The sequence below is a fragment of the Coregonus clupeaformis genome, chromosome 6 (genome assembly GCF_020615455.1).
Source record: "Coregonus clupeaformis isolate EN_2021a chromosome 6, ASM2061545v1, whole genome shotgun sequence".
In the NCBI taxonomy this organism is placed as follows: domain Eukaryota; kingdom Metazoa; phylum Chordata; class Actinopteri; order Salmoniformes; family Salmonidae; genus Coregonus; species Coregonus clupeaformis.
This window is the reverse complement of record NC_059197.1, coordinates 7,958,133-7,983,434: the sequence shown is the minus strand read 5'-3', so window position 1 is coordinate 7,983,434 and position 25,302 is coordinate 7,958,133. Positions and strand designations below refer to the sequence as shown.

General features: G+C 42.8%; 1 protein-coding gene across 5 annotated transcripts in view; it reads right to left on the bottom strand.

Annotated features, from left to right (window-relative positions):
- Nucleotides 1-1,272: 1,272 nt before the first annotated feature.
- The window catches only part of masp1 (MBL associated serine protease 1), a 60,511-nt gene continuing 36,481 nt past the window's right edge, over nt 1,273-25,302 (bottom strand). Inside the window, exons 6-11 of one of the 5 annotated variants that reach the window (XM_041877168.2) lie at nt 19,865-20,012; nt 19,135-19,273; nt 10,112-10,190; nt 7,328-7,465; nt 5,963-6,056; nt 4,526-4,933 (exon numbers count right to left, since the gene is read on the bottom strand). In XM_041877168.2, coding sequence (XP_041733102.1) covers nt 7,379-7,465; nt 10,112-10,190; nt 19,135-19,273; nt 19,865-20,012 — 453 coding nt within the window. In that variant the 3' untranslated portion in view covers nt 4,526-4,933; nt 5,963-6,056; nt 7,328-7,378. Of the gene's footprint in view, nt 1,348-4,525; nt 4,934-5,962; nt 6,057-7,327; nt 7,466-9,476; nt 9,749-10,111; nt 10,191-19,134; nt 19,274-19,864; nt 20,013-25,302 lie in introns of those variants that run through there. The other 4 variants (XM_041877167.2, XM_041877169.1, XM_041877171.2 and 1 more) reach the window with 4 other exon arrangements.

Sequence of the window (25,302 nt, the reverse complement as noted above, 5' to 3'; positions counted from 1 at the left end):
GCTGCATTTAAATGGACTTGACCCCCAACCCTGGAGAGAGGAGTTATGGGGAAAGGGGACGAGGGTGCACAGGGGACTGAGGACATGAGACATGGATAGGGGACAGGTTGAACAGAGGAGACCCCCCCCCCCCCCCCATTCCCTCTCCCCACCACATCACCACCACAGCCCCGTCCCCAGTTGGCTCTGCAACCAATCGGCGTAGTTGGCCACCCGGGTGTAGACCCCGTAAACCCTCTGGCTCCCACACTCCTCCGGCCCCCCCCATGACACCAGGCCTTGGGCCACCCAGCGCCCGCTTCCAGGGTCCTCCATCACGAACGCCCCCCCGCTGTCCCCCAGGCACGTGTCGCGCCCGCCCTCGTAGAAGCCGGCACAGAACATGTTGTCAGTGATGTTGTAGTTGATGGAGCGTGAGGCATAGCTGGCCTTGCACTCCTCCTGCGCCACCACGGGCAGCTTGACATACTGCAGCACGTCCGACACCATGCCCAGGTCAGAGGAGAGCGCGGCGGTGTCGGTGGCCACAGAGGCGTTGGGGTTGGAGATGCCCCAGCCGGCCACCAGGCCCAGGGTGTTGAGCTGGGGGCTCTGGGGCCTGTCTTTTCCCTGGGGAGGGGGCAGGCAGACGGGCCGCACCAGCTCCCCCACGGGCACCGCCTGACTCAGCTTGACCAGGGCGATGTCGTTGTTGTAGTTGCGAGGGTCGAAGTGAGGGTGGAGGATGACTTGTTCCACCAAGCGGTTGGTGGCGTGTTGCTTGGCACGGACGTCGTGCAGGCCCAGGTAGACGCGGATGTGTTCGGGCGCCACAGGCACCACGGTGTCGCCGCGGCGTTGGGAGCGCAGGACGTGAGCGGCGGTGAGGACCCAAGACTCGGAGAGCAGGGCCCCGCTCCCGAACCAGCGGTCCTCCGGGACACGAGACATGTCTTCCACGGTGAAGAGGACCTGCCAGGGGAAGAGACCTGGCACAGCGCTACGCCCCCCGACGATGCGCTTCATCAGTGCTGGGAAGGACTGGGACGGCTCCCCACATGCTGAAACACACAGACACAGCCACACAGAGTGTGAGTTGGACTCATGCTCTCGTGATGAGGTAGCCCTGTCTGCAACTTAAAACCAGTGGCACCCTCGGTCCAAGAGATAATTTTTAAATAGTTAATATTGTGGTTTCCTGAACAGGAGACTGGGATTCGGATCCCTACAGATCGGATCCATACACTCTTACTGTACAAATTCAACAGTTAGGCCTGCAGTAGTGAAGCTTACCTGGTAAACAGGTAGGAGTTTTAGTCCCACGTTCTGAGTTGGTCCACTCTCCCTTCTCCCCACAGGTGTACATAGCTGCACAGACAGTCAATAAATGACATATTTGCATATAAAATGTCAGCATGTGCTCAAATCAGCATAACAAATGAAAGAAACCAGAATGTTTCCTGACTACTTGACTTGATTGGGAAAAACTCTGGGCCCGGTTTCCCAGTAGTGATGGAATTGAGGCTTACGAGTGTTTTAATGATGAATTGTAAAAATAACAGCCATAGATGTCACACCCATTTCCCAAAACACCACGCAGTGCACGAGTTACAAAGTCAAACTTGACTCTGCCATTACAGGAGCTGTCCTGTGCTGAAAATTATTCCAGAAGTAGACTAAAGAGCTCACTGTAAATCTTAAATCCATGTTTTACACAATACAAATTTTCCTTCAAGAGAATAAATGTTCTGTAGGCTATTTATTTAAGTGTTTGCATTATATGTTTGCCATGTGTTATGCATTCTAAGGGTTTTCTCATGCTTTTTGTATGCAATGTTTGATTATGTAAATTCTGCATTTCTTCAGTTTGTGTCGACTTTGAGCAAGAATGAATAAAGTCTCAGTCGCCATTAAACAAATATGATGATAATGGTTTTCGTAATTGCTCAACAAATCATTGTAGCCTAATGGCAGGCAAGAATTGAGTTTCAAGTAGGCCTACAGAAATTCTACAATTTCTTTGTATTTGTAATTATTAAGGATCCCCATTAGCTGCTACCAAGGCAGCAACTACTCTTCCTGGGGTCCAGCAACATTAAGGCAGTTATATAAAGTTACAAATATTACATGACATTACATTTCATAACACTTTACCCAATCCATTTAGTATGTTCCCTCAGGCCACTACTCCACTATCACATATCTACAATGCAACATCCATGTGTAGGTGTGTGTAGAGCGCGTGTCTTATCATGTGTATGTGAGTATGTGTGTGTCTCTTCACAGTCCCCGCTGTTCCATAAGGTGTATTTTTATCTGTTTTATGGACAAACTTCTCCCCATCTTAACTACTACTTTATCAACATGTTTTGACCATGACAGTTTACAATCCAGGGTTACTCCAAGCAGTTTAGTTACCTCAACTTGCTCAATTTCCACATTATGTACTACAAGATTTAGTTGAGGTTTATGGTTTAGTGAATGATTTGCCCCAAATACAATGCTTTTAGTTTTTGAAATATTTAGGACTAACTTATTACTTGCCACCCATTCTGAAACTAACTGCAGCTCTTTATTAAGTGTTGCAGTGATTTAACTTGCTGTAGTAGCTGACGTGTATAGTGTTGAGTCATCTGCATACATAGCCACACTGGCTTTACTCAAGCCCAGTTGCATGTCATTAGTAAAGATTGAAAAAAGTAAGGGGCCTAGACAGCTGCCCTGGGGAATTCCTGATTCTACCTGGATTATGTTAGAGAGGCTAAATAATTAAACATGTTAAGCGACGTTGCCATAGACCTAATATAGAGGGCTTACACCTAGCAACCACACCAGGCGTATTGTTGGAAGACCAGAGTCAGTCTGGTGGAAGTCCTCTGATCGTCCACATGGCTGGCTGCATTTTGCTACCACCAGAATCTTCGCGAAGATTACCCATTGTTTAATTTTTCTAAGGACCCAGAAAACAGAGGCAGTGGGAGAACCTATTCAAGTAAGTAGAATAAATGTTTTAATGATTTTTAAAAACAATGTATTATTAGCTACAGGAACTTAATGTTCAGGCTAACTCAAATGAGCTGCTAACGTAATGTTTGCTAGCTAGCTTTGCATACTGTATAGCTAGCTAAGTTAATTAAATATCACCAGCTAGCTAACTTAATATTAGCTAGTTAGTATTTATTGTTGTAACTTGAAATTCATTTGTAGCTAGGTAGCTAGCTAACAGCCATGGAAGAGTTCCAGCTGTCACAGAATGGAGAGTAGGCTACTCTGGATAGGACAGGTACCTTTGTGGGAGGACATTATGAAAAGATTATCCAGTTCCAGTCCCTAGCGAGAAAAACTGAGGACAAATAAATACAGCAACATAATATTCAGTGCTGTCTAATTTGAGTATAAAGCAGCCTGTGTCTTTGTGATGTTTTCTGTCCTCGGATACAGAGAGCTGTGAAACCCTGTCTGCGTCTGCAGATGAAGAGGTCCCAATGAATGTCCCAAGAGAATAAGGGTACATCCTTGTACACCACGAGTTATATGTGTACCTATGTTAGCATATATATATTTAAAAAAAAACAAATATACAGTTTTAAAGTCACGCACAATGTGTAAACCTATTACAACTGGAGCAGGCCAACCCTGCTGGGTGTGCGGGCTTCTGTTCCAGCCCAGCACTAACACACCAGATTCAATTTATCAAACCTAATTAGTTGATAATTAAGTGTGCTATTGCTGGGCTGGAATAGAAGTCTGCTCACCCAGCAGATCAGGGATCAGTGGAGCAATGTTGGCCACCTCTGGTATGGACTAAAATGGACTCTCCAATTAGTTGTTTTGATTGTCACTCGTTTTTTCAGGATATCAGCCATGTGAAACCATTTTGCAGCTGATAATGGCATGCAACGCCAATGCAGCCATATGCCTACAGCACTGGTTACCAAGTCCAGTCCTTGAGTAACCCCAACAGCACACATTTTTGTTGTAGCCCCGGACAAACAGACCTGATTCAAATCATTGAGGGGCTGATGATTAGTTGACAAGATCAGGTGTGCTTGTCTGGGGCTACAATAAAAATGTGTACTGTTGGGGTTACTCATGGACTGGAGTTGGGAACCACTGACCTACAGTATGATGGCATTTGCCTTATGGCCATTTGCAATGCACCCCTTGACATTGTGCATCTGAAGCAGAGAATACCTTTACTCACACATTGTTCACAAAGTGTTGAGCTGTATGTTCTCAATTTAAAAACAATACCAGTAGACAACATATGTGAGGCTAATCATTATACTAGATTTTGAACATGCCTTGTGCTGACATCAAACCCTTGTAATCTAGGTAGTGAAATGTCTGGAAGCAGGAGATGATGGGCTCCTTAATTTAAAACATACACACAACTACTACTACCAAGTTCAATGACAGATACCTTTCTCCCAGAAGGTCTCAGTGGCACTTGGAGGTGCCACTGTGATCATGAAGATGGTTTGTCTAAGACTAGCACAATTACATTGTCTATGTTAAATGTGTTTAAATTATAAAGAAAGAATAGTTAGGCTATAAGAAATACATTTTATTCAATGGGGAATGGCAAAGCAGAGATGACACACAAAATAATTTTCATTTCACCCATACAACAATATAGCCTATTATTGAAGTACAGTATGTTTACAATATCATAAACAATAGTCTTTTACATGTTGTTCCAAATTACATTTTATATATTCATACAGTTTAAGGGGGCACTTTTGTCATGACGACCATGTAAAGGTGCTTTGTACTCAAATGGCACAACATAATCATTTAGATTGACCAAAGCACAGCATATTACAACCATCTTGTGTAACTGAGGGATGTCTCCTTTCATATCTTTCACAGTAGTAAACTGCTGCAGCATTGCTCATCTTCACAGTGGGAATCCAGTCGACATGGGTGTCTTGATAGAGGTTAGCTGGTGAACCTACAGTACATAAACAAATGAAAAGCACAGCTGATATTAGAATTTATTGTAACTTCATTAGGTCACCTATACCATCAGGGCTCTTGATTGTTTGGTTGTGTTTAATTCATTCAGGTGTTTTAGTGTTATATAAATATTCAATCTATTGCTGGAACAACTAATAGTCAACACAGCAGGTGGTTCTATCCCATTGAGGCCTTTGTCCTATGCTGTAATGTCCATACATTTCCCCTCCTCTTATGAATAAAGTTCTCAACAAATGATCATTGGGTCAGTACCATTGGAGTTTTCTTAGACAATAATATCCTCCTCCAGACTATATGGACGTCATATTGTAGAATTTGTGCCTCCTCTTTTCATGGTCATGGCTAGAAGGATCCAGCTTTTCAAATTCGACTTTTCGTAGCAGGTTACGAGAAATTACACAGCAGGTTAAGAGAATTAGGTTAAGGTTAGGAAAATGTTCAGTTAAAATGCTAAAACATGATACTTTTAACATTAATTTGACAAAAGCTGGATCCCTTCTAGCCATGACCCCTTTTCATAAGCCTAGATTGCATGGTTGCATTCAAGAAAATGTTGTTTTATTGATCTGTTGTCAGTGTCAGCAAAGTAGACCCAGGCTACCGTCATCTTAAAAAATACTCTGCTAATGTCTCCAGTCATATAAAGTGTAGTAGAAGTGTATGAAATGTTTATCAAAGATAAGAAACGTCTCTGATATAGCCTATAGGCCTATGCCACTACGCACTCATTAATAGCCTAAATTATAACTATCCAATCTACTCACCACAATAGGAATAGCAGGCTTACATTAGTCTGCAAATGCCATGATAGATGCATGCAATCCTTTTTATGGTTAAAAAATTGATTACCAAAAACTTGAAACTCACGCGCCACCTATGTAAGAGACATGCAAATAGCTAGACTACAAGTTATCTAGCTAGCTAATGTTGGCTAACTTAGTCTTGTTCTTAATGCCTGTTTAGCATAACAGCTAAACTAAACCAAAAATCTAATCAGACTTACCAGTGGGTTCAGGTCTTGACGGGCACAAAGGTTTATTTGCTTTTCTGACAGTTCTTTAGTCTTAACTCCTTGTTGTTTCATGATTGCGGGTAATCTGTAAAAAAATAAAAAATAATCCCGTTGTCTTTCCTGCTTTGTTAGAGCAGCCAAATACTGCATAGAAATTGACCGTGGTGATGAATCAACTAGTTTTAGGCCTGTTATCATGCAGCATAGGGTAGCCACTCGGCTGTAGTTGTCAAAATAATTGATGGCCACCAGGAGGCGTCATAAGTCAACTGGCAACCTTCTATGTTGACCTTTAGGTTATTGGTTAGGCTACAGTGAAATGTATGAGCTTTCATTTAATAGTAGCCTACAGGCCTAATACACGAATATTGAAGCGGCTCAAGTGTAGCCTAATCCAATGGTTTAATAGCTTCTCAACAGCTTCTACCCCCAAGCCATAAGACTCCTGAACAGCTAATCATGGCTACCCGGAATATTTGCACTGCCCCCCCACCCCATCCTTTTTACGCTGCTGCTACTCTGTTAAGTATTTATGCATAGTCACTTTAACTCTACCCACATGTACATATTACCTCAACTACCTCAACTAGCCGGTGCCCCCGCACATTGACTATGCAACGGTACCCCCCTGTATATATAGCCTCCCTACTGTCACTTTATTTTACTGTATATATAGCCTCCCTACTGTCACTTTATTTTACTTCTGCTCTTTTTTTCTCAACACTTTTTTGTTGTTGTTTTATTCTTACTTTTTTTGTTTAAAATAAATGCACTGTTGGTTAAGGGCTGTAAGTAAGCATTTCACTGTAATGTCTGCACCTGTTGTATTCGGCGCATGTGACCAATAAAATTTGATTTGATTTGATTTGATTTGATTTAATACTAGGTAGGTCTATCGATTGCACATACATATGAAAGTAATGTCAATATGTAGCACCAATCTAGCAATCATATAATTTGGTGCATTTTACAATTTGGTGCATCTCGGTTTTCATAAAAATAAAATGGTATCCTTGCTTCCCTTGTTTATAACATTGCAAACTTTTTAGGCTATTTATATTTAACTATGAAGTCACAGAGAGACAGATAAACATAGTCAATGAGATCTAACAACGCACCTAGCTGTTCTAAGAGTGGTCTGAGACAGGCGTTATATTCAGAGCGTTTTCAAGTGCAACATTAATAAAGACGATTTTCGGAAGCGGAAACCTAAAGATGCCCTTATGAAGGTTATAACGATGAAATTAGCTTTAAGATACATTTTGGAAACCGGGCCCTGGCTCTTATAGGGCCCAGAGTTTTTCCTGGTCAGGTCGCATGGTCAAGAAAACTTTGGGCCCTATGACGGGAACATACTGTTGATCTTGGGGTGAATCTGGTACATGGACTCCCTGCAGGTGTACTGGATTATAGAACCGAACAGGGTGCTGTTGCCGGGGCTCTCGAAGATGACATCACCCATGGCAACCTCCCCAGGAGTCCCACAATCCACCACTGAGAGAGGAAGGAGAGGAAAAAGAGTTAATGATATTTAATCAGGTTTGATCAGTATTAGTAAGTATGGTTTGGAGAAATGGATCTACAACTGGACACGGGTTAAAGAGCAAAGTTGGGACATGAGCGGCACACACATGAAAATCATTGGATGGGCGGATATAATTTATACTCCATGTACTTGATAATATTAATGATATTTTTATTTTATCCCTTTTTCTCCCCAATATCCAATTGGTAGTTACAGTCTTGTCCCATCGACTCCCGAGTGGCGCAGTGGTCTAAGGCACTGCATTGCAGTGCTAGCTGTGCCACTAGAGATCCTGGTTCGAATCCAGGCTCTGTCGTAGCCGGCCGCGACTGGGAGACCCATGGGGCGGCGCGCACAATTGGCCCAGCGTCGTCCAGGGTAGGGGAGGGAATGGCCGGCAGGGGATATAGCTCAGTTGATAGAGCATGGCGTTTGCAACGCCAGGGTTGTGGGTTCGATAAAATAATGTATGCACTAACTCTAAGTCGCTCTGGATAAGAGCGTCTGCTAAATGACTAAAATGTGTAAATGTAACTCCCGTACGGACTCGGGAGAGGCGAAGGTTGGGAGCCATGCGTCCTCCGAAACACGACCCTGCCAAGCCGCACTGCTTCTTGACACACCGCTCGCTTAACCCAGAAGCCAGCCGCACCAACGTGTCAGAGGAAACACCGTACAACTGGCGACTGTGTCAGCGTGCATGCGCCCGCCCTGCCACAGGAGTCGCTAGAGCGCGATGGGACAAGGACATCCCAGCCAGCCAAACCCTCCCCTAACCCGGACGACGCAGGGCCAATTGTGCGCCGCCTCATAGGTCTGCTGGTCGCGGCCGGCTGCGACACAACCTGGGATCGAACCCAGGTCTGTAGTGACGCCTCAAGCACTGCGATGCAGTTCCTTAGACCGCTGTGCCACTATTTTTTTTTTTTATGACTATTCAGGGTTCTCAATGATTTTTTTACCCAATCAGTCCCACCGCGACGCCGGCGCGATTTGAACTTCCAACCCTCTCTAAACATTGTGTGTTTGAGCTAAAGACTTATGGTTTATACCATTGGATTTGGATTTCTTTTGCATCCATTGGTACCAATCATTAGTCTGTGTGATTAACGGGGGCTGAGCTAGAGTGGTGTTTGTGAGACGAGGGCGGATCCCGAAGGGGCCCGGGGCTGGGTATTTTGACAAAAACGTCTGTAGAGTCCAAATGGTTTGTGCTACAAACTATTAATGAAAAGCTGAGACTCTCACGAACATGCACATGTAACATGTTTTGCTCTATGACGCTCACAAGGTACACAAGAGTCATTAGAAGGTAAGGGGTTCTTCTATATAGATCATAGGAAATCCAAGGACATAGTGTCTATAATACTGTATTAAGCTGACATTGTTGCTGTCACAAACTCCAAACTTCACACAGTTGTCACTGACTAGTTGGATATTAATTTTCCAATGAGCAAACCATTTCTGTACTTTTTATCAGGTTTTTGCTTTGACAGACCAAAAAAAACAAAAAAAAAACGAATGTAACTGTTTATTTCAAATTTTTTGGTGTTCTACTTGTAGCCCTGGTTATCCTGAAAATAAAATAGTAAAACACTTTGTGAGGCTAAATATAAGGGCTGGACATGTAGATAAATGAAGGTCAGATAAATTAAAAGCTCTGTCATTTTCTTTTTCTATTTTCACAGCCAGTCCACAAGGTGGCGCAGTGCCTCTCTTTGGGGAGAACCCAGACTATTACAGACTACTGAAAGGATGGGAGTCTGATGATCACCAATAAAATGACTAATAGAAGAGAGATAAGCAAATGGGAAAAGGCATTGTTTGTGGCACTGTACCTCACTGTAATTCAGTCGACCATAGAGGTCGCGGATTCTCCATATGGCTTCTCTTTCTGCGCTGACATTCTATGTTCTATGTTCGAGGCTGTGGTTCTTCGATTCAATTTGTATTACAGTGAAACAAACACAAACAGAAAGATTCCAGGCAGGTACCAGAGTTTATTGCAGTTTGTGATGTCACACTCCATAGTCAACAGTACAGTGTGATGAGAGAGACAAGGGGAAAAGATTCCTTATGACTTTCTATAATTGCTCTTCTCGCCAATGCTATAACCTGGTAATCTAGAGAAGCACTGAATTTAAAGACACTGGTTGGTTGGCCATGTGATGATGTCACTGCATGGCTCTAGTCCAGTATTTGATTTCTTAGAATGCTGGGCAGAGATCGACGGCTCCTCCGAGATTCCATTTCTGGAAGGCGGTGGATGAGAGGAGTAGGGAAAGAGGGAGAGAGAGAGAGAGGAAGCAGAGAAAGAGGGAGAATATGGAGGGAGGGAAAGAGGAGACAGAGTGCTGTACAATGCAAATATATACACAGGGGCAGTATACAATGAAAGTACCTGGCAGTTCCTACGTGATATAGAGGCCTCATTAAACATTAAATTAATATTGGATTGAAATCCAATCTGTGCTGAACCAAATTCAACAACATACAACACACACACAAATGCGGACAGGCAGGCAGGCAGGCAGGCACGGACACACACACACACACACACACACACACACACACACACACACACACACACTCATCCAAGCTTTATAACTTCTTACTTTTACAAAGTGGGACAGAGCTGTTCCATGAGCCGTCTTTCTGACACTCGATCTGAAAGTGCTCGAGTTCCTCTCCATCCTTTCAGAAAGAAAGAGAAAAGAGGGAGGAAACATTAAATTAATCAACAGACTGCAGACTTAACATATCCAGACCAATTCAATAAAGCTCTCTCTCTCCACAAATAAGTCTCCAAACAATACTTTAAATTGCCAAACGGCACCAGAACATCAAGATGAAATGTATTTTGAATTTTGTTCGAGCAATACGGTGCATTAAAACTAAAAGCAGATTTACCTAGCTCGGTGGAGACCCTAGGAACCTCAATCCTGTGAACGGGTTAGGCAACGCAGGTGTCTATACTTCAATAGCAAAGTTAGATAAGACGGAAGATTATGAAGTAGGGCCTTGTAAACAAAAAGGGAGTAATGTAGAGATCTACAGGTCTTTAGCGAAGGCCAACCAACCTTTTGATACAGGATGCAGTAATGAGTATCAAAACTGTCACCTGTATCAAAACAAAGGGCGCTATGGTAGATGGCATCCAAAGGTTTAAGAGTAGTAGCAGCTGCACTTTGATAAATAATATCACCATAATCAAGAACAGATAAAAAGGTTGACTGAATAATCTGCTTCCTACTGCTTAGAGATAGCTTTTTCTACAGAAACAGATCATAGCTTCTTATCCAGCTCATCTACATGTTTTTTAAACATCAAATCCATATAAATTCAAAATGCCTAAATATCTACATGCTAGAACACGTTCGATTGGAGAACCATCTAATGAGTGAACATTCTTACGAGAGTTTAAAAACAACATGTATTTAGTTTTGCCAGTATTTAGCAAAAGTTTTAAATCAGCAAGGGATTCCTGCATAGCTATAAAATCTGACTGTAGTTTTGACACAACCAGATCAACAGTCGGGGTAATAGCATGTATAATAGTATCATCCCCGCATATAGATTAAGTGAAAAATGTTTTACAGATTGACCAATGGCGTTTATATAAATAGTGAAGAAAACAGGTCCTAAAATCAACCCGTGGTACACCTTTATGTACATCAAGAAATTCAGACCTAACCCCATCAATCACGATGGCCTGAGTTCTATCACTAAGATAATCATGAAACCATAAACAGGCGTCAGAGCTCAGGCCTATCGAGGACAACTTATTCAATAAATATAGCATGATCAACAGTATCAAAAGCTTTTGACAGGTCCACAAACAAAGCAGGACATTTCATTTTAGTGTCTGAAGCATTGACAAGATCATTAAGAAGTAAAGTGGTAGCTGTAAAAGTGCTATGCCCAGGCCTAAAACCTGATTGGTTTACATTCAAAATACATTTCTCAGATAAAAAAAGAGCAAAGTTGTACATTTACCTAAGTTTCAAGAATCTTAGCTAGACAAGGAAGCCTTGAAATGGGGTGAAAATTATTACAATCACTACTATCCCAGCATTTATGGAGTGGCAGCACAGTGATTTCCATTATTTTAGAATACTTGCTGATAACAATGTTAAATAAATATTTTATTTTTATTGGCCAGTCTGAGATATGGCTTTTACTTTGCAACTCTGCCTAGAAGGTCAGCATCCCGGAGTCGCCTCTTCACTGATGACGTTGAGACTGGTGTTTTGCGGGTACTATTTAATGAAGCTGCCAGTTGAGGACCTGTGAGGCATCTGTTTCTCAAACTAGACACACTATTTGTCCTCTTGCTCAGTTGTGCACCGGGGCCTCCCACTCCTCTTTCTATTCTGGTTAGAGCCAGTTTGTGCTGTTCTGTGAAGGGAGTAGTACACAGCGTTGTACGAGATCTTCAGTATCTTGGCAATTTCTCGCATGGAATAGCCTTCATTTCTCAGAACAAGAATAGACTGACAAGTTTCAGAAGAAAGTTATTTGTTTCTGGCCATTTTGAGCCTGTAATCGAACCCACAATTGCTGATGCTCCAGATACTCAACTAGTCTCAAGAAGACCAGTTTTATTGCTTCTTTAAATCAGCACAACAGTTTTCATCTGTGCTAACAATAATTGCAAAAGGGATTTCTAATGATAAATTAGCCTTTTAAAATGATAAACTTGGATTAGCAAACACAACGTGCCATTGGAACACAGGACTGATGGTTGCTGATAATGTGCCTCTGTACGCCTATGTAGTTATTCCATAAAAAATCAGCCGTTTCCAGCTACAATAGCCATTTACAACATTAACAATGTCAACACTGTATTTCTGATCAATTTTATGTTATTTTAATTTTGAAAAAAATTGCTTTTCTTTCGAAAACAAGGACATTTCTAAGTGACCCCAAACGTTTGAACGGTAGTGTATATACATATACAGTGGGGGAAAAAAGTATTTAGTCAGCCACCAATTGTGCAAGTTCTCCCACTTAAAAAGATGAGAGAGGCCTGTAATTTTCATCATAGGTACACGTCAACTATGACAGACAAAATGAGAAAAAGAAATCCAGAAAATCACATTGTAGGATTTTTTATGAATTTATTTGCAAATTATGGTGGAAAATAAGTATTTGGTCAACAACAAAAGTTTCTCAATACTTTGTTATATACCCTTTGTTGGCAATGACACGGGTCAAACGTTTTCTGTAAGTCTTCACAAGGTTTTCACACACTGTTGCTGGTATTTTGGCCCATTCCTCCATGCAGATCTCCTCTAGAGCAGTGATGTTTTGGGGCTGTCGCTGGGCAACACGTACTTTCAACTCCCTCCAAAGATTTTCTATGGGGTTGAGATCTGGAGACTGGCTAGGCCACTCCAGGACCTTGAAATGCTTCTTACGAAGCCACTCCTTCGTTGCCCGGGCGGTGTGTTTGGGATCATTGTCATGCTGAAAGACCCAGCCACGTTTCATCTTCAATGCCCTTGCTGATGGAAGGAGGTTTTCACTAAAAATCTCACGATACATGGCCCCACTCATTCTTTCCTTTACACGGATCAGTCGTCCTGGTCCCTTTGCAGAAAAACAGCCCCAAAGCATGATGTTTCCACCCTCATGCTTCACAGTAGGTATGGTGTTCTTTGGATGCAACTCAGCATTCTTTGTCCTCCAAACACGACGAGTTGAGTTTTTACCAAAAAGTTCTATTTTGGTTTCATCTGACCATATGACATTCTCCCAATCCTCTTCTGGATCATCCAAATGCACTCTAGCAAACTTCAGACGGGCCTGGATATGTACTGGCTTAAGCAGGGGGACACGTCTGGCACTGCAGGATTTGAGTCCCTGGCGGCGTAGTGTGTTACTGATGGTAGGCTTTGTTACTTTGGTCCCAGCTCTCTGCAGGTCATTCACTAGGTCCCCCCCGTGTGGTTCTGGGATTTTTGCTCACCGTTCTTGTGATCATTTTGACCCCACGGGGTGAGATCTTGCGTGGAGCCCCAGATCGAGGGAGATTATCAGTGGTCTTGTATGTCTTCCATTTCCTAATAATTGCTCCCACAGTTGATTTCTTCAAACCAAGCTGCTTACCTATTGCAGATTCAGTCTTCCCAGCCTGGTGCAGGTCTACAATTTTGTTTCTGGTGTCCTTTGACAGCTCTTTGGTCTTGGCCATAGTGGAGTTTGGAGTGTGACTGTTTGAGGTTGTGGACAGGTGTCTTTTATACTGATAACAAGTTCAAACAGGTGCCATTAATACAGGTAACGAGTGGAGGACAGAGGAGCCTCTTAAAGAAGAAGTCTTGCTTGTTTGTAGGTGACCAAATACTTATTTTCCACCATAATTTGCAAATGAATTCATAAAAAATCCTACAATGTGATTTTCTGGATATTTTTTTCTCAATTTGTCTGTCATAGTTGATGTGTACCTATTATGAAAATTACAGGCCTCTCTCATCTTTTTAAGTGGGAGAACTTGCACAATTGGTGGCTGACTAAATACTTTTTTCCCCCACTGTATACACACACACACACACACACACACACACACACACACACACACACACACACACTATACAGTGAGGGAAAAAAGTATTTGACCCCTGCTGATTTTGTACGTTTGCCCACTGACAAAGACATGATCAGTCTATAATTTTAATTGTAGGTTTATTTGAACAGTGAGAGACAGAATAACAACAAAGAAATCCAGAAAAACACATGTCAAAAATGAGGGAAATAAGTATTTGACCCCTCTGCAAAACATGACTTAGTTCTTGGTGGCAAAACCCTTGTTGGCAATCACAGAGGTCAGATGTTTCTTGCAGTTGGCCACCAGGTTTGCACACATCTCAGGAGGGATTTTGTCCCACTCCTCTTTGCAGATCTTCTCCAAGTCATTAAGGTTTCGAGGCTGACGTTTGGCAACTCGAACCTTCAGCTCCCTCCACAGATTTTCTATGGGATTAAGGTCTGGAGACTGGCTAGGCCACTCCAGGACCTTAATGTGCTTCTAATTGAGCCACTCCTTTGTTGCCTTGGCCGTGTGTTTTGGGTCATTGTCATGCTGGAATACCCATCCACGACCCATTTCCAATGCCCTGGCTGAGGGAAGGAGGTTCTCACCCAAGATTTGACGGTACATGGCCCCGTCCATCGTCCCTTTGATGCGGTGAAGTTGTCCTGTCCCCTTAGCAGAAAAACACCCCCAAAGCATAATGTTTCCACCTCCATGTTTGACGGTGGGGATGGTGTTCTTGGGGTCCTCCTCCTCCAAACACGGCGAGTTGAGTTGATGCCAAAGAGCTCCATTTTGGTCTCATCTGACCACAACACTTTCACCCAGTTCTCCTCTGAATCATTCAGATGTACATTGGCCATCTTCAGACGGGCCTGTATATGTGCTTTCTTGAGCAGGGGGACCTTGCGGGCGCTGCAGGATTTCAGTCCTTCACGGCATGGTGTGTTACCAATTGTTTTCTTGGTGACTACGGTCCCAGCTGCCTTGAGATCATTGACAAGATCCTCCTGTGTAGTTCTGGGCTGATTCCTCACCGTTCTCATGATCATTGCAACTCCACGAGGTGAGATCTTGCATGGAGTCCCAGGCAGAGGGAGATTGACAGTTATTTAGTGTTTCTTCCATTTGCGAATAATCGCACCAACTATTGTCACCTTCTCACGAAGCTGCTTGGCGATGGTCTTGTAGCCCATTCCAGCCTTGTCTTTGACATCCTTGGAGAGCTCTTTGGTCTTGGAATTTGGAATCGTATTGATTGATTGCTTCTGTGGACAGGTGTCTTTTATACAGGTAACAAACTGAGATTAGGAGCACTCCCTTTAAGAGTGTGCTCCTAATCTCAGCTCGTTACCTGTATAAAAGACACCTGGGAGCCAGAAATCTTTCTGATTGAGAGAGGGTCAAATACTTATTTCCCTCATTAAAATGCAAATCAATTTATAACATTTTTTACATGCATTTCTCTGGATTTTCTTGTTGTTATTCTGTCTCTCGCTGTTCAAATAAACCTACCATTAAAATTAGACTGATCATTTCTTTGTCAGTGGGCAAACATACAAAATCAGCAGGGGATCAAATACTTTTTTTCCCTCACTGTATTTAGTGAGGGAAAAATTCTATATACATATACATAATTCTATATATATATATATACACACACACGCAGTCCGTTCGGAAAGTATTTAGACCCCTTGACTTTTTCCACATTGTGTTACGTTACAGCCTTATTCAGAATTAGATTAAATAGTTTATTTTCCCTCATCAATATACACGCAATACCCTATAATGAAAAAGCAAAAACAGGTTTTTAGAAGTTTTTGCAAATGTTTAAGTATTCTTGGGTATTACGCTACAAGCTTGGCACACCTGTACTTAGGGAGTTTCTCACATTCTTCTCTGCAGATTCTCTCAAGCTCTGTTAGGTTGGATGGGGAGCGTCGCTGCACATCTATTTTCAGGTCTCTCCAGAGATCAGGTTCAAGTCTGGGCTCTGGCTGGGCCACTCAAGGACATTCAGAGACTTATCCCGAAGCCAATCCTGCATTGTCTTGGCTGTGTGCTTAGGGTCGTTGTCCTGTTGGAAAGTGAACCTTCCCCCTGTCTGAGGTCCTGAGCACTCTGGAGCAGGTTTTCATCAAGGATCTCTCTGTGCTTTGCTCCGTTCATCTTTCCCTCAATGCTGACTAGTCTCCCAGTCCCTGCCGCTAAAAAACATCCACACAGCATGATGCTGCCACCACCATTCTTTACCATAGGAATGGTGCCAGGTTTCCTCCAGACGTGACGTTTGGCATTCAGGCCAAAGAGTTCAATCTTGGTTTTATCAGATCAGAGAATCTTGTTTCTCATGGCCTGAGAGTCCTTTAGGTGCCTTTTGGCAAACTCCAAGCGACTGTTATGTGCCTTTTACTGAAGAGTGGCATCCGTCTGGCCACGCTACCATAAAGACCTGATTGGTGGAGTGCTGCAGAGATGGTTGTCCTTGTGGAAGGTTCTCCCACCTCCACAGAGGAACTCTGGAGCTCTGTCAGAGTGACCATCGAGTTCTTGGTCACCTCCCTGACCAAGGCCCTTCTCACCCGATTGCTCAGTTTGGCCGGGCGGCCAGCTCTAGGAAGAGTCTTGGTGGTTCCAAACTTCTTCCATTTAAGTATGATGGAGGCCACTGTGTTCTTGGGGACCTTCAATGCTGCAGAAATGTGTTGGTACCCTTCCCCAGATCTGTGAATCGACACAATGCTGTCTCGGAGCTCTACGGACAATCGACCTCATGGCTTGGTTTTTGCTCTGACATGCATGCACCTTTCCAAATCATGTCCAATCAATTGAATTTACCACAGGTGGACTCCAATCAAGTTGAAGAAACATCTCGAGGATGATCAATGGAAACAAGATACACCTGAGCTTAATTTCGAGTTTCATAGCAAAGGGTCTAAATATTTATGTAAATAAGGTATTTCATTTTTTTTATAAATTTGCAAAAATTTATAAAAACCTGTTTTTGCTTTGTCATTATGGGGTATTGTGTGTAGATTGATGAGGGTAACGTAACAAAATGTGGAAAAAGGGAAGGGGTCTGAATACTTTCCGAATGCACTGTATGTACAGTACTAGTCAAAGGTTTGGAGGTAGTCATGAGGTAGTCACCTGGAATGCATTTCAATTAACAGGTGTGCCTTCTTAACTTAATTTGTGGAATTTATTTCCTTCTTAATGGGTTTGAGCCAATCAGTTGTGTTGTGACAAGGTAGGGGGGGGTAAACAGAAGATAGCCCTATTTGGTAAAAGACCAAGTCCATATTATGGCAAGAACAGCTCAAATAATCAAAGAGAAACGACAGTCCATCATTACTTTAAGACATGAATGTCAGTCAATATGGACAATTTCAAGAACTTTCTTCAAGTGCAGTCGCAAAAACCATCAAGCGCTATGGTTAAACTGGCTCTCATGAGGACAGCCACAGGAATGGAAGACCCAGAGTTACCTCTGCTGCAGAGAATAAGTTCATTAGAGTTACCAGCCTCAGAAATTGCACCCCAAATAAATGCTTCACAGAGTTCAAGTAACAGACACATCTCAACATTAACTGTTCAGAGGAGCTGGTTGAGCGAATGCCAAGAGTGTGCAAAGCTGTCATCAAGGCAAAGGGTGGCTACTTTGAAGAATCTAAAATATATTTTGATTTGTTTAACACTTTTTTGGTTACTACATGATTCCATATGTGTTATTTCATAGTTTTGATGTCTTCACTATTATTCTACAATGTAGAAGTCCCGTGTAGCTCAGTTGGTAGAGCATGGCGCTTGCAACACCAGGGTTGTGGGTTTGATTCCCACGGAGGGCCAGTATGAAAAAAATTAAAATAAAATGTATGCACTCACTAACTGTAAGTCGCTCTGGATAAGAGCGTCTGCTAAATGTAGAAAATAGTAAAAATTAAGAAAAACCCTGGAATGAGTAGATGTGTCCAAATTTTTGACTGGTATATATATATATATATATATATATATATATACACACACACACAGTGTATATATATTGTGTACATTTATATTGTATTATACAGGGTGCATTGGTAAAAGAGACCTAGGCTATGTCTCAATAGGTCTTCCCTTTTAAATTAAAAGGTACCAAAAAATAATTAAAATATTGCCACTGCCCGCAGTATGAGCAGTCCTCCATAGGAATGAATGGAATTCTACAGTATTTCAATTCAATGTTTCAAGGACAAAATTACATATATTTATATATTTCTGTTGTTGTAATGGGGATAGTAACATTAGTAATCGTAAAAAACGTATACTTTAAGGATGCATTAAGGTGTCTGCAATAGAATAAATGTGGCAAAAACAAATGTAGACATTAATAAATGCATTTCTATACCTTCCAAAATATTTTTCACAATATTGGGGGAGTGCCAGGATGGAGGCACGGTGGCTTCAACACATCACCCCCTGGCCGTCATCTAGTGTATCTATTAATAATTGTCTCCAAACCTGTTCCTGGAGAGCTACCCTCCTGTAGGTTTTCGCTCCATCCCCAGTTGTAACTAACCTGATTCAGTTGATCAAGCAGCTAATGATTATAATCTGGTATACTAGATTAGGGTTGGAGTGAAAACCTACAGGACGGTAGCACTCCAGGAACAGGGTTGGAGAGCCCTGGAATAGTGTATATTAGATAGCCACTAGGTGGCAACGGATCCCTTTCTACAGAAGACCAGAGGCAGCCGCTGGAAGATAAAATAACACCATGTCATTTTGGGCTTAAGCAGGAGGAAGTAGAAGATAGAGATGACATAGGAGGAAGTAGAAGATAGAGACTTTCTTTGAGGGAATCAGTTTGAGCAAGGCGGAAACACAGAATCGCTCATTTTGATCACATAATGAGTTTATTTTGGATGCAAAGTAAGTCATTGATCAGTGATTCTGCGTAGTCCGACTTCAATGTTTATGTCAAACATGCAGACTGACATCTTTAAGAGTATACCTTTTCTCACCATGGCGACTGGGCGGGTGCCAGATGATCATCTCTTCATATAAATAAAGAGTATTGTTACAGTGGAGAATAAGACTTTAACAAGAGTGTATGGTCCCAACCTGTCTGTCAGTCTCACCCTTATCAGTCTGTATCCTGGGTCACAGGATACCAGGACGTGGTCTTTGAAGGAGTACTGGATCTGGACCGGATCCAGCTGGCCATAGAGGGGCTTCACAGGGACAGGACACTGACTCCTTCCTGAAAAACAAACAGGATATAGGCTAGATGATTAGACCAGGAAACCATTTTTTTGCTTACAACTGACTTCATTAATTATTTGAGTTATTCCCGTTTTATCATTTCAATTGTTGTTGTATTCTACTTGTATTGTGTCTGTGTTAATTTTCACATGTTTTGTTGGGGTGGCTAGACCAATACCATCAATGAAGTGTCTGCATTAGGGTTGCAAAGGGTTCCGGTAACTAGGAGGACATTTCATAGAGGATTCTAGGTGAAACCCATTCCAGAGGGTTCTATCTAGGCTAGAACGATAAAGGGTTCCTCTATGGCAGGGCTGCCCAATTCCGGTCATGGAGAGCAGAATACCACTTCTGGTTTTTGTTTCTACCTGGTAGTTAATTGCACTCACCTGGTGTCCCAGGTCTGAATTAGTTCCTGATTAGAAGGAGAGGATTAAAACCAGAATTGGGGACAAGCCGAAAAACCCTCTATGGCTCTAGTTAGCAAAAAGAATGTACCGAACACAAATGAAGACATTCAACAGAGTTGAAAAAGTTACATTTTGGGAAAAGTGTACACAATGACATATGAATATTTGGTGTGGCTAACCTGAGGAGGTGTAGGAGAGCCTCCAGCCGATGTTCTCTCCAGAGTTATCACTGTGGAAGAACACCTGGACCTTGTTGCTCTCTGTCTGGATCCTGCCTGGTGGCCGGTCACCACAGAACGGACCGTACTCCTTCTCTCCCGCCTGGATCTGCAGGTCAAACACACCACTTCTTCATCATTACATTTACATTTACATTTTAGTCATTTAGCAGACGCTCTTATCCAGAGCGACTTACAGGAGCAATTAGGGTTAAGTGCCTTGCTCAAGGGCACATTTACGTCATTTAGCAGACGCTCTTATCCAGAGCGACTTACAAATTGGTGCAATCACCCTATAGCCAGTGGGATAACCACTTTACACTTTTTTTTTCTTTCTTTTTTTTTTTGGGGGTAGAAGGATTACTTTATCCTATCCCAGGTGTTCCTTAAAGAGGTGGGGTTTCAAATGTCTCCGGAAGGTGGTGAATGACTCCGCTGTCCTGGCGTCGTGAGGGAGCTTGTTCCACCATTGGGGTGACAAGAGCAGCGAACAGTTTTGACTGGGCTGAGCGGGAACTATGCTTCCGCAGAGGAAGGGGAGCCAGCAGGCCAGAGGTGGATGAACGCAATGCCCTCGTTTGGGTGTAGGGACTGATCAGAGCCCGAAGGTACGGAGGTGCCGTTCCCCTCACTGCTCCATAGGCAAGCACCATGGTCTTGTAACGGATGCGAGCTTCAACTGGAAGCCAGTGGAGTGTGCGGAGGAGGGGGGTGACGTGAGAGAACTTGGGAAGGTTGAACACCAGACGGGCTGCAGCATTCTGGATGAGTTGTAGGGGTTTAATGGCACAGGCAGGGAGCCCAGCCAACAGCGAGTTGCAGTAATCCAGACGGGAGATGACAAGTGCCTGGATTAGGACCTGTGCCGCTTCCTGTGTAAGGCAGGGTCGTACTCTCCGAATGTTGTAGAGCATGAACCTGCAGGATCGGGTCACCGCCTTGATGTTAGCGGAGAACGACAGGGTGTTGTCCAGGGTCACGCCAAGGCTCTTCGCACTCTGGGAGGAGGACACAACGGAGTTGTCATCATCATCATAATAATTTATTTCACTTATATAGCGCTTTTAAGAACAAAAAATTACACGTAATTTAGAAAAACAACATCACAACATCATGAGATGGACAGTCATTAGAAGGTTCATGGCTTGAGTGGTCATCTGTGGTCCTCTGTAGCTCAATTGGTAGAGCATGGCGCTTGTAACGCCAAGGTAGTGGGTTCGATCCCCGGGACCACCCATACACAAAAATGTATGCACGCATGACTGTAAGTCGCTTTGGATAAAAGCGTCTGCTAAATGGCTTATTATTATTAATATTATTATAGGTGGTCAAGCGGGGAGAGAATGTCTGTAGGCAGGCAGGAAGCGCATTCTCATCAAGGTGTCTCGCTTTTATCATGACCATCATCCTCATCATAGTCATCGTCATCACCATCATCATCACTACAATCATCATCATGACTACCATCATCACAGTCATGGTCATCACCATCATCGATCCTCCTCCTCATCTCATTATCATCATTATTACACAGCCCCATGACCAAAGATCCTACACAAACCCTTCCAAAGAAACACTCATACGGTAATTCAATCAGCTTTAGCTTGCAGTCACTCCCTCCCAAAACTTCTCCAGTTTAAGTTGATTAATTGTGTGCATGATGCGAGGCGACATTGACTGGCTTAGTGGTAAGTTCCAAGCGTTCCTGATTTTCCAAAGCTGTGGCTGAGGGTGATGGTGGGAAAGCCCAATGTGACCCTGTCTGACTGGCCCTGGTCTGGCCTGGGCTAGCCTGGTCTGGTTGGTTATTCTTGGCGAATGGTATTACAGCTTTTAGGAGCAGAGGCTAAGCCAGCTGTGTGTGTTTGTGTGTGTGTGTGTGTGTGTTTGTGTGCATGTGCGTGTGTGTGTTTGTGTGTGTGTGTGTTTGTGTGCGTGTGCGTGTGTGTGTGTGTGTGCGCTGCCCACTGATGCTATAACATTGGCTGGGATTTTCCCTCCTTCATTTTCTGAATGGTTAAATTGGCTCACATACTGTATACAGATCAGTGGGTCAACAAATGTATGTTAATTGCCTTAATTAATTCAATGATAAAACAATGTGGTACTGAATGGCTGTTGTTTACAGATAAATGGTGTACCTAAACCTTAGTTTGAATGTTTGGTATCACCAGTTCAGTTTAGTTCAGTATCTTCATTGTCCCAGAAGTGCAATTTTAGTTAAATATAAAAAGCAGGTATAGAAAACACACAATATAAAACCATATAAATGCTACAACATTGGAAAAGTGCAAGTACGATAAGTGCAAAATGCAAGTAGTGCAAATGTACAAAGGCCAAAAGTCAATCAAGCAAGGTTAATCACACTTTAGCATTCACTGCAGCTATTGCCTTGGGGATCAAAGATGCCTGAGCTTTAGCAGTCTTAAGCATGGGTACTCTGTACCGGCTCCCGAAGGACGAAGCTAACAGTTCAAACTCACAGTACTGAGGGTACGATTGATAGGTCAAAAGAGAGGAAGCCTTGTGGCTGACGTGCTACTTGTATAGCTCAGTGAGGGCTAATTGTGGCAACCCTGTGATCCTGCTGCAGATTTTGACCATGGTTAATAACTTGGATTTGCATCTAAGGTTAATGTTAGAGAATCAACATATCGTGGCAAAGGGTTGGGTAGTAACGGATGACATGTAACTTGGATTACGTGATGGATTACATGTTATTTAGATTACATAATCCAATTACACAAAAGAAGTAACAGTAATTTGTATTTGTATGTATTAGGGAGCCAAGGCAGCAGCTACTCTTCCTGGGGTCCAAACACATTAAGGCACTTACATCACACAAAACAAAACAGTACATCATATAACATTAATACACCACTACATATCTACAATACAAAATGTATAATACCACCATACAACAATATTACAATGTACGTGTGTGCAGTGGTGGAAAAAGTGCCCAATTGTCATACTTGAGTAAAAGTAAACATACCTTAATAGAAAATGACTCAAGTAAAAGTGAGTCACCCAGTAAAATACTAAAAGTATTTGGTTTTAAATATACTTAAGTATCAAAAGTAAATGTAATTGCTAAAATATACTTAAGTATCAAAAGTAAAAGTATAAATAATTTCAAATTCCTTACATAAAGCAAACCAGACTGCACTATTTTCTTGTTTTTTAGCCAGGGGCATACTCCAACACTCAGACATAATTTACAAACAAATCATATATGTTTAGTGAGTCTGCCAGATCAGAGGCAGTAGGGATGACCAGGGATGTGCATGAATTGAACTAATTTCCTGTCGTGCTAAGCAATCAAAATGTAACTAGTACTTTTGTGTGTCAGATCAAATGTATGGAGTAAAAAGTACATTATTTTCTTTAAGAATGTAGCGAAGTAAAAGTTGTCAAAAATATAAATAGTGAAGTACATATACCCAAAAAAACGACTTAAGTAGTACTTCAAAGTATTGTTACTGAAGTACTTTACACAACTGCGTGTGTGTAGAGTGCGTGTGCTTGCATTTGTATGCGTATGCGTGTCTCTTCACAGTACCCACTGTTCCATAAGGTGTATTTTTATCTGTTTTTTAAATCTGATTCTACTGCTTGTGGAATAGAGTTCCATGTAGTCATGTAGTTCTGTGCGCCTCCCATAATCTGTTTTGGACTTGGGGATTGTGAAGAGACCTCTGGAGGCATCTTGTGGGGTATGCATGGGTGTCCGAGCTGTGTGCTAGCAGTTTCAACAGACAGCTTGGTGCATTCAGCTTGTAAACACTTCTTACAAAAACAAATAGTGATGAAGTCAACCTCCCCTCCACGTTGAGCCATGAGAGGCTGACATGCATATTTCTTATGATAGCTCTCCGTGTACATTTAAAGGGCCAGCCGTGCTGCCCTGTTCTGAGCCAATTGCAATTGTGGCACCTGCAAAAAAACTAGGGCCTGTAGGACCTGCCTTGTTGGTAGTGTTGTTAAGAAGTACTCAGATCAGACTACTTAAATGTGTAATCAGAAGTTACATTGTTAAAAGATAGCTGATTACATGTTGTATTACTTCATCTAATGTCAAGATGTGGTCTGCAAGTGTTTGCCTCAAACACACTGAAATTGTTGACAGCTGTTCTGAGTCAACTTTCAGTGAGAATGGAAGCTTTTCGATTTGAAATCTCCCAAACTGAAAAATATGCTCTCCTTGGTAACTTTCCACAGAAACGTTTTAACCAAAAACAGTCAGACCCCCCACTTACTGAATCATCCCACATTTCAACTGGATTTTTTTTATTTAAAGGACATTTAACAAAATATGCTTGCTTTGAGGCAAGCAACACTGAAGCATGCATGAGAGCATCAGCTGTATCGGATGACTATGTGATCACGCTCTCAGTAGCCGATGTGAGTAAGACTTTTTAAGCAGGTCAACATACACAAGGCTGCAGAGCCAGACGGATTACCAGGTACTCCGAGCATACGCTGACCAACTGGCAAGTGTCATCACTGACATTTTCAACATGTCCCTGACTGAGTCTGTAATACCAACATGTTTCAAGCAGACCACCATAGTCCCTGTGCCCAAGAACACCAAGATAACCTGCCTAAATGACTACTGACCCATAGCACTCATGTCTGTAGCCATGAAGTGCTTTGTAAGACTGGTCATGGCTCACATCAACACCATTATCCCAGAACTAGACCCACTCCAATTTGCATATGGCCCCAACAGATCCACAGATTATGCAATCTCTAGTGCACTCCACACTGCCCTTTCCCACCTGGACAAGAGGAACACCTACGTGAGAATGTTATTAATTGACTACAGCTCAGTGTTCAACACCATAGTGCCCTCAAAGCTCATCACTAAGCTAAGGATCCTGGGACTAAACACCTCCGTCTGCAACTGGATCCTGGACTTCCTGACGGGCCACCCCCAGGTGGTAAGGGTAGGTAACAACACATCTGCCACGCTGATCCTCAATACGGGGGCCCCTCAGGGGTGCGTGCTCAGTCCCCTCCTGTACTCCCTGTTCACCCATGACTACATGGTCAGGTACGACTCCAACACCATCATTAAGTTTGCCGACGATGCAACAGTGGTAGGTTTGATCACCGACAACGATGAGACAGCCTATAGGGAGGAGGTCAGAGACCTGGCCGTGTGGTGCCAGGATAACAACCTCTCCATCAATGTGATCAAGACAAAGGAGATGATTGTGGACTACAGGAAAAAAAGAGGACTGAGCACACCTCCATTCTCATCGATGGGGCTGTATTGGAACAGGTTGAGAGCTTCAAGTTCCTTGGTGTCCACATCACCAACAAACTATCATGGTCCAAACACACCAAGACAGTCGTGAAGAGGGCACGACACAGCCTATTCCCCCTCAGGAGAC